The following is a 12,462-nucleotide window of genomic DNA, read 5'->3' as shown; positions in this document are numbered from 1 at the left end:
AGCAAGAAAGACCTGGGGCAGGTGCAGGGCCTGAGAGTCCAGCTGGCCAGGCTGGGGGCGCTCCCAGGGCAGCCTGGCCCAGGGAGCAGTCCTGACTCTGCAGGGGATGCTGAGCAAGAGGCCACAGACCCCTCAGGACCTCCCCTCCTCTCTCCCTAGAAAGGAGCTGGGGAACCTGTAGTGCAAATCTGTGGATCACTCAGTGATGGAGGGAGACTGTGCCCGAAGGTGGACACTGGGGTGCACCCCCTCCACCACCTCAGCTTCCACTGCTGTCCTCAGTATAGCTGCTTCTCGTAAGAGTGCAGGCCATGGACACCACCCTCAGTCTGGACCGACATGGTCCGCTTCTCAAACTTGAGGTCTCCTGAGTACATCATGGACCGAAGGACAGACAGGCTGTGGGTCCCGATATCCTGGCAGCCATGCTGGATGCCCACTATGAGACAGGGCTCGAACTTCTGAATGGACCCTTTGTCCTTGATGGAGCCCAAGACACCCTGTGCGATCTTTACCTTATCCCCCTCGCTGAGGGGGGATTTCTGGCTGCTGCTGCTCTTCTCCATGGCATCCAGTGAGCCCATGCCCTGGTACTTCTTGAGCTGCACCCCGTCTGAGGAGTACTCGCCAGGTGCCTCCACGGTGGTGGCCAGCAGGGAGCCCATCATCACTGTGGAGGCTCCAAGGGCCAGGGCTTTGACCACATACCCCATGGTCAAGATCGGCTATGATAGGCACATCAAAGCACTGGGCATACTCGGCCACCTTGTACAGAGCAGTGCCCTGGGGCCAACTGCAGGCCATCACTTCCTGGGTGATGCAGATGGAGCCGCAGCCCATGCCCAGGCACAGCCCGTCCACACCAGCATCAATCAGGTTCTTGGCCTGGGCTGCTGTCACCACGTTCCCCCTAATCACCTGGAAGTGGGGCTACTTCTGTTTGATGTAATGCACCATGGTGATCTGATACACTGAGTTCCCTTGGGACGAGTCCAAGACTATGACGTTGACGCCTGCCTGGGTGAGCAGGTCCAGGCAGTATTTGTCATCCTCACGGGTGCCCACAGCTGCCCCCCACAGCAGCAGCTTGTGGCAATCCTTGGAGGTCAGAGGGTAGTCTCGATTCTTCTTCAGGTCGGTGCGGGCAATGATGGCCACCAGCTCACCATGATCACTGACGATAGGCAGCTTTCCTTTCTTGCTACGCTGCAGGACCTCATTTGCCTCTTTCAATGTCATGCCTGCTGGAGCCACCACCAGTTTCATCCTTGGCATCATTACCTCACTGAGGAAGGTGGTTTGGTCCCTCTCAGCAAGATGTCCCTCGACATCTTGGGAGGTGACGATGCCCACCAGCTTGCTGCCCACGGTGCCCGTCTCAGTGAGGAGGATACCAGAGAAGCCATGCTGCATCTTGGCCTCCAGCACATCACCCACGGTGTGCAAGGGGCTCAGCATCACGGGGTCTGTGATGAAGCCCTGTTCAAACTTCTTGACCTTCCGCACCTCGTTGCCCTGGAACTCTGGGGTGCAGTTGTGGTGAATGATACCAATACCTTCCATCAGAGCCATCCCGATTGCCATGTCAGCCTCTGTCAGTGTCCACAGGGAAGGAGATCAGCGGCGTCTTCAGCCCTTGCGGGTCAGGGCTGAGGTCAGGTCCACTTCATCAGCTATGAAGTCTATGAATCCTAGGAGAATCAGGAAGTCGTTGTAGGTGAGGCCGTTGGTGCTGGTGAAGAGCTGCTGCACGGTGAGCCTGTCCTCGGGCACGTAGCCGGTGCCACTGCTGATCAGGCAGTCTGCAAGGCTGCTGCGAGACCCGCAACGGACATAAACACCTGAGTGGCCACCTGCACAGCCACACTGCCGCCACAGGCCAGGCAGGCCAGGCGGGCCGGGGGCAGGGGCTCTCATGTATATATTTTTTATATCCCTTCTATTTTTGGGAAAAAAAAAATGCCCCAGGAAGGTCTGATCATCCTTCCAGAGAGTGGTCTTCCAAGCCAAGGCAGTTTTCAGTCCCACCCACTGAAATCATCCAGTCCTTCATTCACCTATGTCAACCCAGCTCGGAGGTGTGACCTGCGAGATCCTTCATGCAATCAAGGAGTCAGGCGTCCACCTGGTCCTGGGGGTCATCTGAGGCCCGCAGTTTTGGAAGAGGAACTGGCTCCCCACTGTGGGGACATGTACCATGCCCACTGTGGGCCTGTTTTTTATCCCTGAATTCACCCCCTACAGAATGGTTCAGTTGTCATATCTAGCTATCTAATAAGCTTGAGGGCACTGTGCCCCCTGCGGGATGTCCCCATGTCAGAGCCCACATGCTTGACGACAAGCACGAAGTATCGTGATTATAGTTCCTGCTCCCCTTTCCAGGGCTTTGAGCCCAGCACATGATGTTGTGTGTTTCTTGTTCCACCAACTGGCTGCTGTGGAATGACTAGGAAACCTCTTGGATGAGGGTGGCATCTGGGCACAGGTCAAACTTTCTGAGAGTCTTTTTAACCTCTTTCACTGCAGCCAGGAATGGCTGGATCTCTGCTGCTGCTTGCAGGGACTGTCCCATCCATACACGGGTCTGTGCTGGCTTTTGTCACCTGGGCATGTACGGCCACCATCTTGCCTGCTGAGCTAGTTCCATCCCTGGGTTCTAGAATGATGTCATAATGATGCCTATTATGACAGATCATCCCAAAGCCGCACACTGACCTAATCAATAAACAGGTGGGGCAGAGCTGTGATTAAGAAACTGAGTCAGTGAATTCCCACTTGTGAATAGACAGCATGAAGGCTTTAAACCTCTCTGAACCTGATCAGCATTGGCAATGGCCTTCTGCAGATCCAACAACAGCACAGAAGAACGTATCATCAGGAATACATTTGGATATTGACACAACTTCATCCGCAGTCAGCTTGTCATCCTGAGCTCCCTTCCCAGGCAGCGTGGATATTGCACTGGATTTTGCTGACCAGGGAGTTGGGTTATAAGCGGTAACTCTAACCTCTTAATACTAGCAACACTGACAGTACCATATAATCCATCTATTACACCACACAGGAAAATCAAGCCCAGCGGTACAGGACAGAAGAACTGACTCCAGCCAGGATCAAGCATTGCTTTAGCATTGTTCTCCAATACCTGGGCCTTTCTTCTCCAATTGTTGGGGTAACTGGAGTGAGGAGCCTGAGGGGACCCAAAGATGTTCTCCTGGTAGGATTCCCCGCCACGGTCTTCTGCATTTGTAGACATTTGGATTGGTTCCATTTCTAAGAGCCAATTATCTGTGCTTTAACGTGAAATAAGGAACCTGCCTTCTGATCTTCAGGAATATATACATGGACACACACCTTTCAGATTCAACTCTGAGATTTTTGGTTTTAAACAAACAATTGTGTTCATCACAAATGAAGATTCCCTCAAGCAGCAGCCTCCTGGAATCACCTGCTGAGTCCAAATCTTGTAGCCCTTAAAAATACTATTTTTACTAAGTAATAAGTATTTAGGATGTTATGAAAAATGCAATTTGAAAAAGTACATTGGTTTTTAAGAACAAGAGGAACTATTTAGAAATTATACAATATATTAACAAAAGTAAATATTTATCTCAAACACAAAAATGTAAAAACCGGTTACCAAACATCAAGAAAAACTTAAACCTGTAAAATGCATTTAAATGTATTTTATCTTCATTCTATTATTAGCAGATAATCTTAATAAAAAAGAGCTGTTATTTAAAGCAAAATATCATGTAATTTTAGATTTATCACTTTTTATTTCTATGGAAAAGCAACACCAGCATGCATTGTTGCTGAAAGTGAAACAGTTTTCTGATTCTGTTCTGTTCCACTCTGTGTTCTGAGATGTGTATCATTCACTGGCCACACACCCTAGATGTGCTCGGGGCACAGCCTGGCCCCACACAGCACTCTAGTCTGCAGGTGGGCACCTAAGGCCCTATCATTCCCACTTCTTATTGTCATATTTACTTATTTATCAGCACCTCTATCCATCTTTAAATGACTTAAGTAAGAGTACATTAAAGTAGCTTAGATGTTCCTAAGCTTCCGCAGAGCACGTCGCATCTGTGACAGCAATTCAGAAAAAGAACAAATTTTATTTTATTCTTAATAGTACACAGCATAAGAGAACAGCTTAGGCAGTTTACTGTAACTGATGGTCCTGATGTCCTTATCTATAAACTAAAAACTCCCCACAGAAGCTTCTGTAAGTATAACGTTAAATAAGTCTGTAAACACAAATAACAACAAGAATGTAATCCAAATGCTCAGTTATGGGAAACTGGTGAAGAAAGTTACTGGTAAACCCACTGTGATGATGATGTGTGTGTGTGTGTGTACATGTCAACTTGGCTCAGTGACAGTCCTTAGTTATTTAAGCTAGGTGCTGCTGTGAAGGTATTTTGCAGATGTGATGGACATTAAGAGAGTATCCTAGGCTGGGTGTGGTGGCTCACGCCTGTAATCCCAGCACTTTGGGGGACCGAGGCAGGTGGATCACGAGGTCAGGTGGCTCACGCCTGTAATCCCAGCACTTTGGGGGACCGAGGTGGGTGGATCACGAGGTCAGGAGATCAAGACTATCCTGGCTTACACGGTAAAACCCTGTCTCTACTGAAAAATACAAAAAATTAGCCGGGCGTGGTGGTGGGCACCTGTAGTCCCAGCTACTTGGGAGGCTGAGGCAGGAGAATGGCGTGAACCCAGGAGGCGGAGCTTGCAGTGAGCCGAGACCACACCACTGCACTCCAGCCTGGATGACACAGCAAGACTAGGTCTCAAAAAAAAAAAAAAAAAAAGAGAGTATCCTGAAAGATCTGGCTGACCCTGATGTAATCAGTTGAAAAGTTTTAAAGGCAGAAGCCTAAAAAGGCCTTAAAAGTTGAAGCTTCCCTGAAAAAAAGAAAAGAAATTCCACCCATGGGCAGTGGCGTCTGCCGTACTTGTGCCTGAGGAGTTCCATCACTCCTGACTGCCCATAGACAATAGCTGTGGTCTGTGCCCATGACCTCCCTGATTCTGGACTTGCTTAGCCAGCACCCACAATCCAATTCCTTTAACAAATTTGTATATATATGAAAAATATTGGTTCTTCCTCTGTAATTAAAGCCTGGCCAACACACCCCAAAATTAGAAGGGGATGCTGCTGTTAGAAGGAATAAGGTATACATTTTAGGCCTTTCAAGACTCCAATAAATGATAGTAAAATAATAGCAAAGATAAACCTTACTTTGGGGTTAAGAAATCACAGATTGATACATAAACTTAATTTTGTCCCCCTATTAAAATCCTATTATAAAACAGTAGAAAGAATTTCTTTTAAAAGGACACTAATTTAAGAAATACAGAGAAAGCAGAGGGACAACAACCACAAAATCATTTTAGAAGTTGAAAAGCAGAGACCAGTGGCAAATTCCTTAACAGACCTGGTAATACCACATCCAAAACCAGCAGAAGAAAATGTTAAGAATCTTTAAATACACAGAACTGTGGCATTGTTACCCCACAGAAGTTGGGGTGGAGGGGACGCTTAAGTACGGAATGGGTAAAAGCTGGGCGAGAAACCGATTCCTAGTTTCCAAGCCACAGAGCTACAGCCTTTTCCTCGACATGGCCGAAGCTAGGAGGTTTATTCTCTAGAGAGTGTAAGAGAGGTTTGGAACTAGGGGATGCCAGCACGGATCCAGAGAATGGGCGCCACACTGAAAACAAAAGGATGAAGTGACCATATGCTGGCATGCTGAATGCTGAGTGCCGGGAGTCCCAGCCTTCTTCCCCTACTGTGCTCAAAGATGCGGCCAGGCCGATCCTTCCCGTCATATAGGAAGGGGCCTCTTGGGATAACCTGGCAAATCTCTGAGACCTAAAGAGACCACTGTTGCGCTTCCCCAGTGAATAGCCCAGCTAGACCATCCTACAGTGAAACTCAAAAGACTCAAAAGACCGCACTCTCACCCATTTGATCTAGACTTTTACATTTCCCAGGCTTCATCATTAGTCAACACCCAGTGATTACCTGACACCTGAGGTTAAAGCCTCTCATATGCAAAACCAAGAACAAGGCAAAAAACAAAACAAAACAAAACAAAAACTTAGAGGAATTGGAATTATATAGGATGAAGAAAAAAAAATACTATCCTCAGAAAGATATTGCATTCATGAAACAAGTACAGGAAGATATAAAAGAGTTCTTGGAAATTAAAAATATGTTAGCAAAACTGAAAAACTCAATAGAAGGGACTAAAGGATGAAAGTTGACTGTATCTCCACAAAATAAGAGTAAAATGACAAAACGACACTGGAGCAACCAAAAAATGAGGGAGCTGGCCAGACCCAGGGGCTCACACCTGTAATCCCAACACTTTGGGAGGCCAAGGTGGGAGAATCACGAGGCCAGGACTTTGAGACCAGCCTGGACAACATAGTGAGACCCGTTTATACAAAAAATTTAAAAACTGGCTGGGTGTGGTGGCGTGTACCTGTAGTTCTAGTTCCTTGGGAGGCTGAGGCGGGAGACTCGCTTGAGCCCAGGAGTTGCAGGCTACAGTGAGCTATGATTGCACCACTGCACTCCAGCCTGGGTGACAGAATAAGATCCTGTCTTAAAAAAAAAAAAAAGAAAGAAAAAGAAAAGAAAATGAGGGAACTGTCCCGGATCCCCAGCACATAAATAACTGAAGCTCCAGAAACAAGAGGGAAAGTGGTCCGCAGCAGATGCCCACAGCCCTTGCTGTTTTGGCTCTCAGGGTCTGCGTGGCCACCCCAGCCTCCGGCCTCCCAACCCAGACATAAAAATCCACACACCAGGATGAACCGACTTTGCTAGTTTTTTGTTTGTTTGCTTTTTTGAGACGGAGTCTTGCTCTGTCACCCAGGCTGGAGTGCAGTAGCATGATCTCAGCTCACTGCAAGCTCTGCCTCCTGGGTTCACTCCATTCTCCTGCGTCAGCCTCCCGAGTAGCTGGGACTACAGGCGCCTGCCACCACACCCGGCTAATTTTTTGTATTTTTAGTAGAGACGGGGTTTCATCGTGTTAGCCAGGACAGTCTCGATCTCCTGACCTTGTGATCTGCCTGCCTCGGCCCCTCAAAGTGCTGGGATTACAGGCGTGAGCCACCACGCCCAGCCACACTTCGCTAGTTTTTACTTTGTCCAGCCCTGTTCAAGAAGAAGATGCATAGGAGAAGATAAGCCCAGGGACCCTCCTGTGGAGAAAGAATTCAGATCCGTGGCTAAGCTTTTCTCCTCAAGTGTTTCCTCACAGGAAACAGGTTCATCGAAGGAGAGGAAGACAGGAAAATCAAAAGAAGTCAACATTCCCAGGAGATTCTCAGAAAAATAGAGAAGAGGTGTCAAGATGACAGCTGGCACCAGACCCCGAAGGCAGTGATTCTGGTCTGGAGCAAGGATTCAGGACAGACACGTCAGGAGCCACTGGCACCAAGATCTCTGCGGGCTTCCCGCAGCTCAGCTGAAGACAGGTTGCCCAGGTGATCCCATCCACATTCTTTCTACTCGGCTTATCTGGACATGATGGAAAAGCTTCCCGCCCTCCAGATCAGCTGCAGTCCTCAATCCATCCCACAGCAGTGCTCAGCTTCGACTTCCTCCTGAAATCGAAAGGTCAGCTGTGGGACTGCAAAAACAGAACTCAGCAGCCGGCACCCTCCATCCACATTCTTGCCAGATGATCAGGGTCTCGTCCATGGATAGGGCGGCCCTGATGGTGGCAGCCCTGCTACACGCAGGACTCATTCAAGCCTTGCTGCTCCCTGGCTTCCCCAGAAGGGCCCCTCGTAAATTCTGGGGAAAGCTGAGGTCCACTCTGACCTTGAGATCACATTACGTTCTCCAGCAGACTTCATTCAACTTTGGGAACACTGTGCTTTCCCCACACAGCTAATCTGTGCTTCATGCTCAATGTTTTTAAAACCGAACAATATGTGAAGAGCAAGGAAATTATTAACTACAGGTCAGGCTAGCACTTACTTTGGTGGAGAGTGTGGGGCATTCAACTGGGTGAAGGCATACGAGTGCTTCTAAGGTGGTGGTAGTGTTCTGCTCCTTAAAGATGGAAACACTATCCATTTTTCTCTTTAAACTATACATTTATGGCCAGGCACAGTGGCTCATGCCTGTAATCCCAGCACTTGGGGAGGCTAAGGTGGGAGGATTGCTTGAGCCCAGGAGTTCAAGACCAGCCTGGGCAACATAGCAAGATCCCATCTCTACTTAAAAGCAAAACTATACATTTATATTGGAGATGCTCTTCTCTAGGTATGACATCTTTCACAGTTGGGGAAAAAAACAGATAAAAACACACAGTAATAGGGAAAACTAAAGGGGAACCATCAGGACCCCAGAGACTATATTCTATAAAGGGAGAGCAAATGAAATAGTATGGACAGACAAGAGAAGGCTGAGGGAACCCACAGGCCAGAAAAGTCGCAGAAGGGGCAGTACAGAAGGTCCACCCGCCATAGAGCCCCCATCCGCTGAGGTCCACCATTCACACATGAGCACGTGCGCCCTTGTCTGCAATTTATGTTCATCTGCATCCCTTCCTGTACTTCACGTTTCTCTTCATCCTTGACATCATGACTCTTGTGGCCCTGTATCTCATCAACCCCACAGGAGGCGGCAGCTCAGCTTCCTGGAGCAAGCCTCTGGTTAGTCCACTGCTGTTGAGCCTCAAAGCTTTTTCTCTGCTGGAAAGAAGGGCCTGAGGCTTCTGGCTGGTGCTCGGCTTCTCCTCCAGAGCCGCTCAGGGTCCGCGCGTAAGCATGAGGTCTCCTCCTGCCTTGAAGCTGGGGTTTCCCGTAACCTCTGCTAGGCCAGGAGCAAAGTCAAGCTCCATTTGATTCCTGTTGCCCACCCGTATCACAGAATCATAGCTGTTAGCATGGGAAGGGGCCGCAGAGGTCATCTCGTATTCAATTTCTTGGCCTCATGGCTGGAGTTGAAAATTTGCTTTTCCAGAATGATATGAGCCAGTGTGAGACAGACACCATCTCCAGGAGGCCCATTTGGCTGTGCCCACAATCCCGCCCCCCAGCATGGTCTCCATGTGGTGTAAATAAGCCTCTAACCCACCAGGGTACAAATCCTCTCAGGGCTGCTTGACAGCATGTCTTGGGGCTGCCCTGCAAGGCCCCAGTGTGTCCAGAAAGAGCAATCTTAACTGTTGCTTAAGAGTTAAGAGTTAATCTTAAGAGTGACTTAACTGCCTTCCATTTGAAAAAGACATAGGATTTTTCCCCCCTTCTAATTATAAAAGAAAACCAAGGTGCCTGTAGAAAATCTGGAAATTACAGAAAAATCTAAAGAAGAAAATAAAATCACAATGGCAGAAGTGCAACTGTGAAGGTTTGGCATCACATCTGAGCTAGAAACCACTCCTAAAACCACTAGCCACTGCCCCAACCCCCACACCCCCCATCTGCCCAGCCAGTGACTTAAAATCGATGGTGTTAGACCGGGAGCAGTGGCTCACACCTGTAATCCCAGCACTTTGGGAGGCCGAGATGGGCGGATCACCTGAGGTCAGGAGTTCGAGACCAGCCTGACAAACATGGAGAAACCCCATCTCTACTAAAAATATAAAATTAGCCAGGCGTGGTGGCGCATGCCTGTGATCCCAGCTACTCGGGAGGCTGAGGCAGGAGAATCACTTGAACCCGGGAGGCAGAGGCTGCGGTGAGCCGAGAGCATGCCATTGCACTCCAGCCTGGGCAACAAGAGCGAAACTCCGTCTCAAAAAAAATTAAAAAAAAGATCGATGGCGCTGTTGCCCACTCTGAGGATGGCGCTGGGTGTGGGCTGTCAAGGAGGCACAGGCAGGCCTTGTCCCTACAGACACAAGGGCCCACTCCAACTACCAGAGCCCTGCACAGCTCTGTGACACCCCGTACCCACAGGTGAGATCAAGACTGCAGGGCCATGGTGGAACTTTACCCAGCAGGAAATGATGAGGGAGGCATCCACACCAGTCTGCCCCCCACCAGCCTGGCCACCAGTGCAGTGTGAGTGAGGCTTCTGGAGAACATTCTGCCCCCAAGTCCCTCCAAGAAAAAGGATCGGAGAAGGAGGGCTCTGCTCTGCCCCAGGCCTCAGACCTGGCTTCCTGCAGCTAAAGGCCCAGCCTGCAACATGGAGTTCAGGCCCACGTGGCCTGTTCTGGGAGTCCAGCAATGCTGGGTGATCTCCCAATGTGATGCTGTCAGGTGCCACAAAGCAGCCCCCATGCAGGTGGGGCCGTTCCCAGCCGGGGGCCCCAGACAGGGCCCTGACTGAGAATGCTGCCCAGAGCACTCAGCCAACTCCCTTTTGCTTTTCCCAAGCCTGCAGAATTGAATGTGAGGGCCAGAGGGCAGGCTCTGGGTCTCACACAGATGGGCAGCCTGGCTGCAGTCACCAGCTCATGCCACACTGGACAGATGGGCGGCAGGGAAGGGGAGGAAGAAGTGAGAGAGAGGCTGACGCAGCAGGTAGCAGGGACGTGAATTGTCATGTGAGCCAAAAAGAAACTGCGCAGCAGCCAACTCCAGCTACCAGCTGCAGAGAAGAGCAGCTGTCTCAAGTTTAGAAATACAGGAAAGCTGACCCACTAGGAAGAGATTAAAAACTCGCATCTTCAAACACAACCTTACAGAAATTGACCTTTATTTGTTGTACTAAAGCCTGTTTAACTTTTGATACAAAGTAACATTTTAGTACAGAAAATCCCAGTCTGTCAGCTCAGTACCTGTGTGTGCACACTGTACCATCTCAGTCCCACTCTGCCTGCAACTTAGAAAACAGTCCCTACCCCCAGAGGGTCTGCGAGTTAATACCTTGAGAATAGTCTACAGTTTTTCATAGTTTGTCTGAGCTAGAAAACTTGTACCTGTAAAACAAAGGACAGCATTGAGGACTGAAACTTGTCTCTTTTTTGAACAACTGTGCAAGAAAATATATCCCTTTTTAAAAAACATCAGTTATGGCTAAACTACAATCTAGCGTCTAGAATTACAAAGAATAAAATGAAATCAAAGATTTCTCGCTAGTAAAATGAAATGTTAGGAACAGTATTAAAATATAGGTCCTACCCCAATGACACTTACACAGAGCCCAGTACAGTACCTATTATTAACAGGACGCACAGCTTAAGGAGGAACCACATGAAATCTTCAGCCAGACATACCCAGCCTCAGAAGTGCAAAAAAAAAAAAAAAAAAAAAAGGCCCAAACGAAGACACCCACATTGAGTAAGGTGCATGCCGTGAGTGCTGTAACCAAGATTAAAAAGACCTGTTTTTCTTTTTAGACTGTTGATAGTGACAACAATAACCATTATGCTTCTCCTAAAAGCTCTCAATTCAATGTCTGAAACATGAATGTTTTCATATTAAAAGGAACTGATGTACCTGCCACCCTCTAAAAGGTTTAAGAATTACCCTGCAAACATTGCACTGATGAAGGCTGTCATGACTTACAGAGCCTAAGGAGGACCCAATGGCAGGCATCAGCACAGCTGACACCACCTGGACCCCACCGCGGCCCTGCCCACGCAGCTCTCACAGAGCAGACACAGTGCTCAAGTAATAAGCACAGATGGAGGAGAAACAAGAGGCTGTGGAAGGCAGGAGAGAAAGGCCGAGAGACGAGTTTGTAAGAACACCAAAGTCACCTTCCCCAGTGTGGGAGGAAAATGCCAAAGGCACTGGTTCTGCTGCCACAGGCAGTCTGAGCACCTGCAGTTGTGACGTCCTTCCAGGAGAGGTGCCACTAAGGAGCAGGAGCTTTGTCAAAGCTCTGGTCCCACCAACAAGAACCTCCCAAAGCAAAGCAGCCCCCATTGAGGTTCCAAGGTCGTTTTGCTGAAGACGGGAACGAAACCAACACCAAAGCGACAGGGGTTGACAGAGAGGGCAGGGGCTGGGCACCAGCAACATGGAGCCGTTCAAGTAAACATAAACCACCAAATACTTAGAAAAAGTTTGTAAACGAGTGATCCAAAAGGTTCTCTTTGCAGCATCTCTGATCAGCTGGCTAAAGAAAGGTGGGTGCTGAACCCGTCTTTAGTGTTATCTGTTTTGTGTTAAAGAACACGTGTGACAGGGGCAGAGGGTGCGGGCCTGGGCCTGGATCCCACGCAGCTGTGGCCCTCTGTCTACAAAGGAGGTGCTTCTCGGTCCTGGTTCTGGATCCTTCCCCTGCATGTTCATAGACGGACAGACTTCCACTTTGAGTCGCTAGAAAAGAGCTGAGCCTGGCGTCCCCTCAGGCGGCCAGCTGCAGTCATCCACAGCACAGTGTTCTCCTAGAGCGGGCAGGCTGGAATCCACAGGACTTTATTTTGTTCTTGATTGACTATTGCCAAGATCTGAGTGCAAATGCTTGACAGGGCTCCTCCCTGGATGACCCCTGCAAAAGAGACCCCCAGACACATGTCATTC

General features: G+C 49.0%; 1 protein-coding gene and 1 pseudogene across 3 annotated transcripts in view; both read right to left on the bottom strand.

The window, feature by feature from the left end:
* Positions 1–278: 278 nt before the first annotated feature.
* On the bottom strand, positions 279–9,136 carry LOC140712396 (inosine-5'-monophosphate dehydrogenase 1-like; annotated as a pseudogene).
* A 1,534-nt stretch (positions 9,137–10,670) lies between these two features.
* Positions 10,671–12,462, bottom strand: part of DLG5 (discs large MAGUK scaffold protein 5) — a 135,980-nt gene continuing 134,188 nt past the window's right edge. For all 3 annotated transcript variants that reach the window (XM_007962848.3, XM_007962849.3, XM_073019032.1), the window contains exon 32: positions 10,671–12,430. In XM_007962848.3, coding sequence (XP_007961039.2) covers positions 12,327–12,430 — 104 coding nt within the window. In that variant the 3' untranslated portion in view covers positions 10,671–12,326. The remainder of the gene's footprint in view (positions 12,431–12,462) is intronic.

Source organism: Chlorocebus sabaeus, chromosome 9, assembly GCF_047675955.1.
Source record: "Chlorocebus sabaeus isolate Y175 chromosome 9, mChlSab1.0.hap1, whole genome shotgun sequence".
NCBI classification, from domain to species: domain Eukaryota; kingdom Metazoa; phylum Chordata; class Mammalia; order Primates; family Cercopithecidae; genus Chlorocebus; species Chlorocebus sabaeus.
The sequence above is the reverse complement of the archived record's forward strand: the minus strand, read 5'-3'. Positions and strand labels throughout refer to the sequence as shown.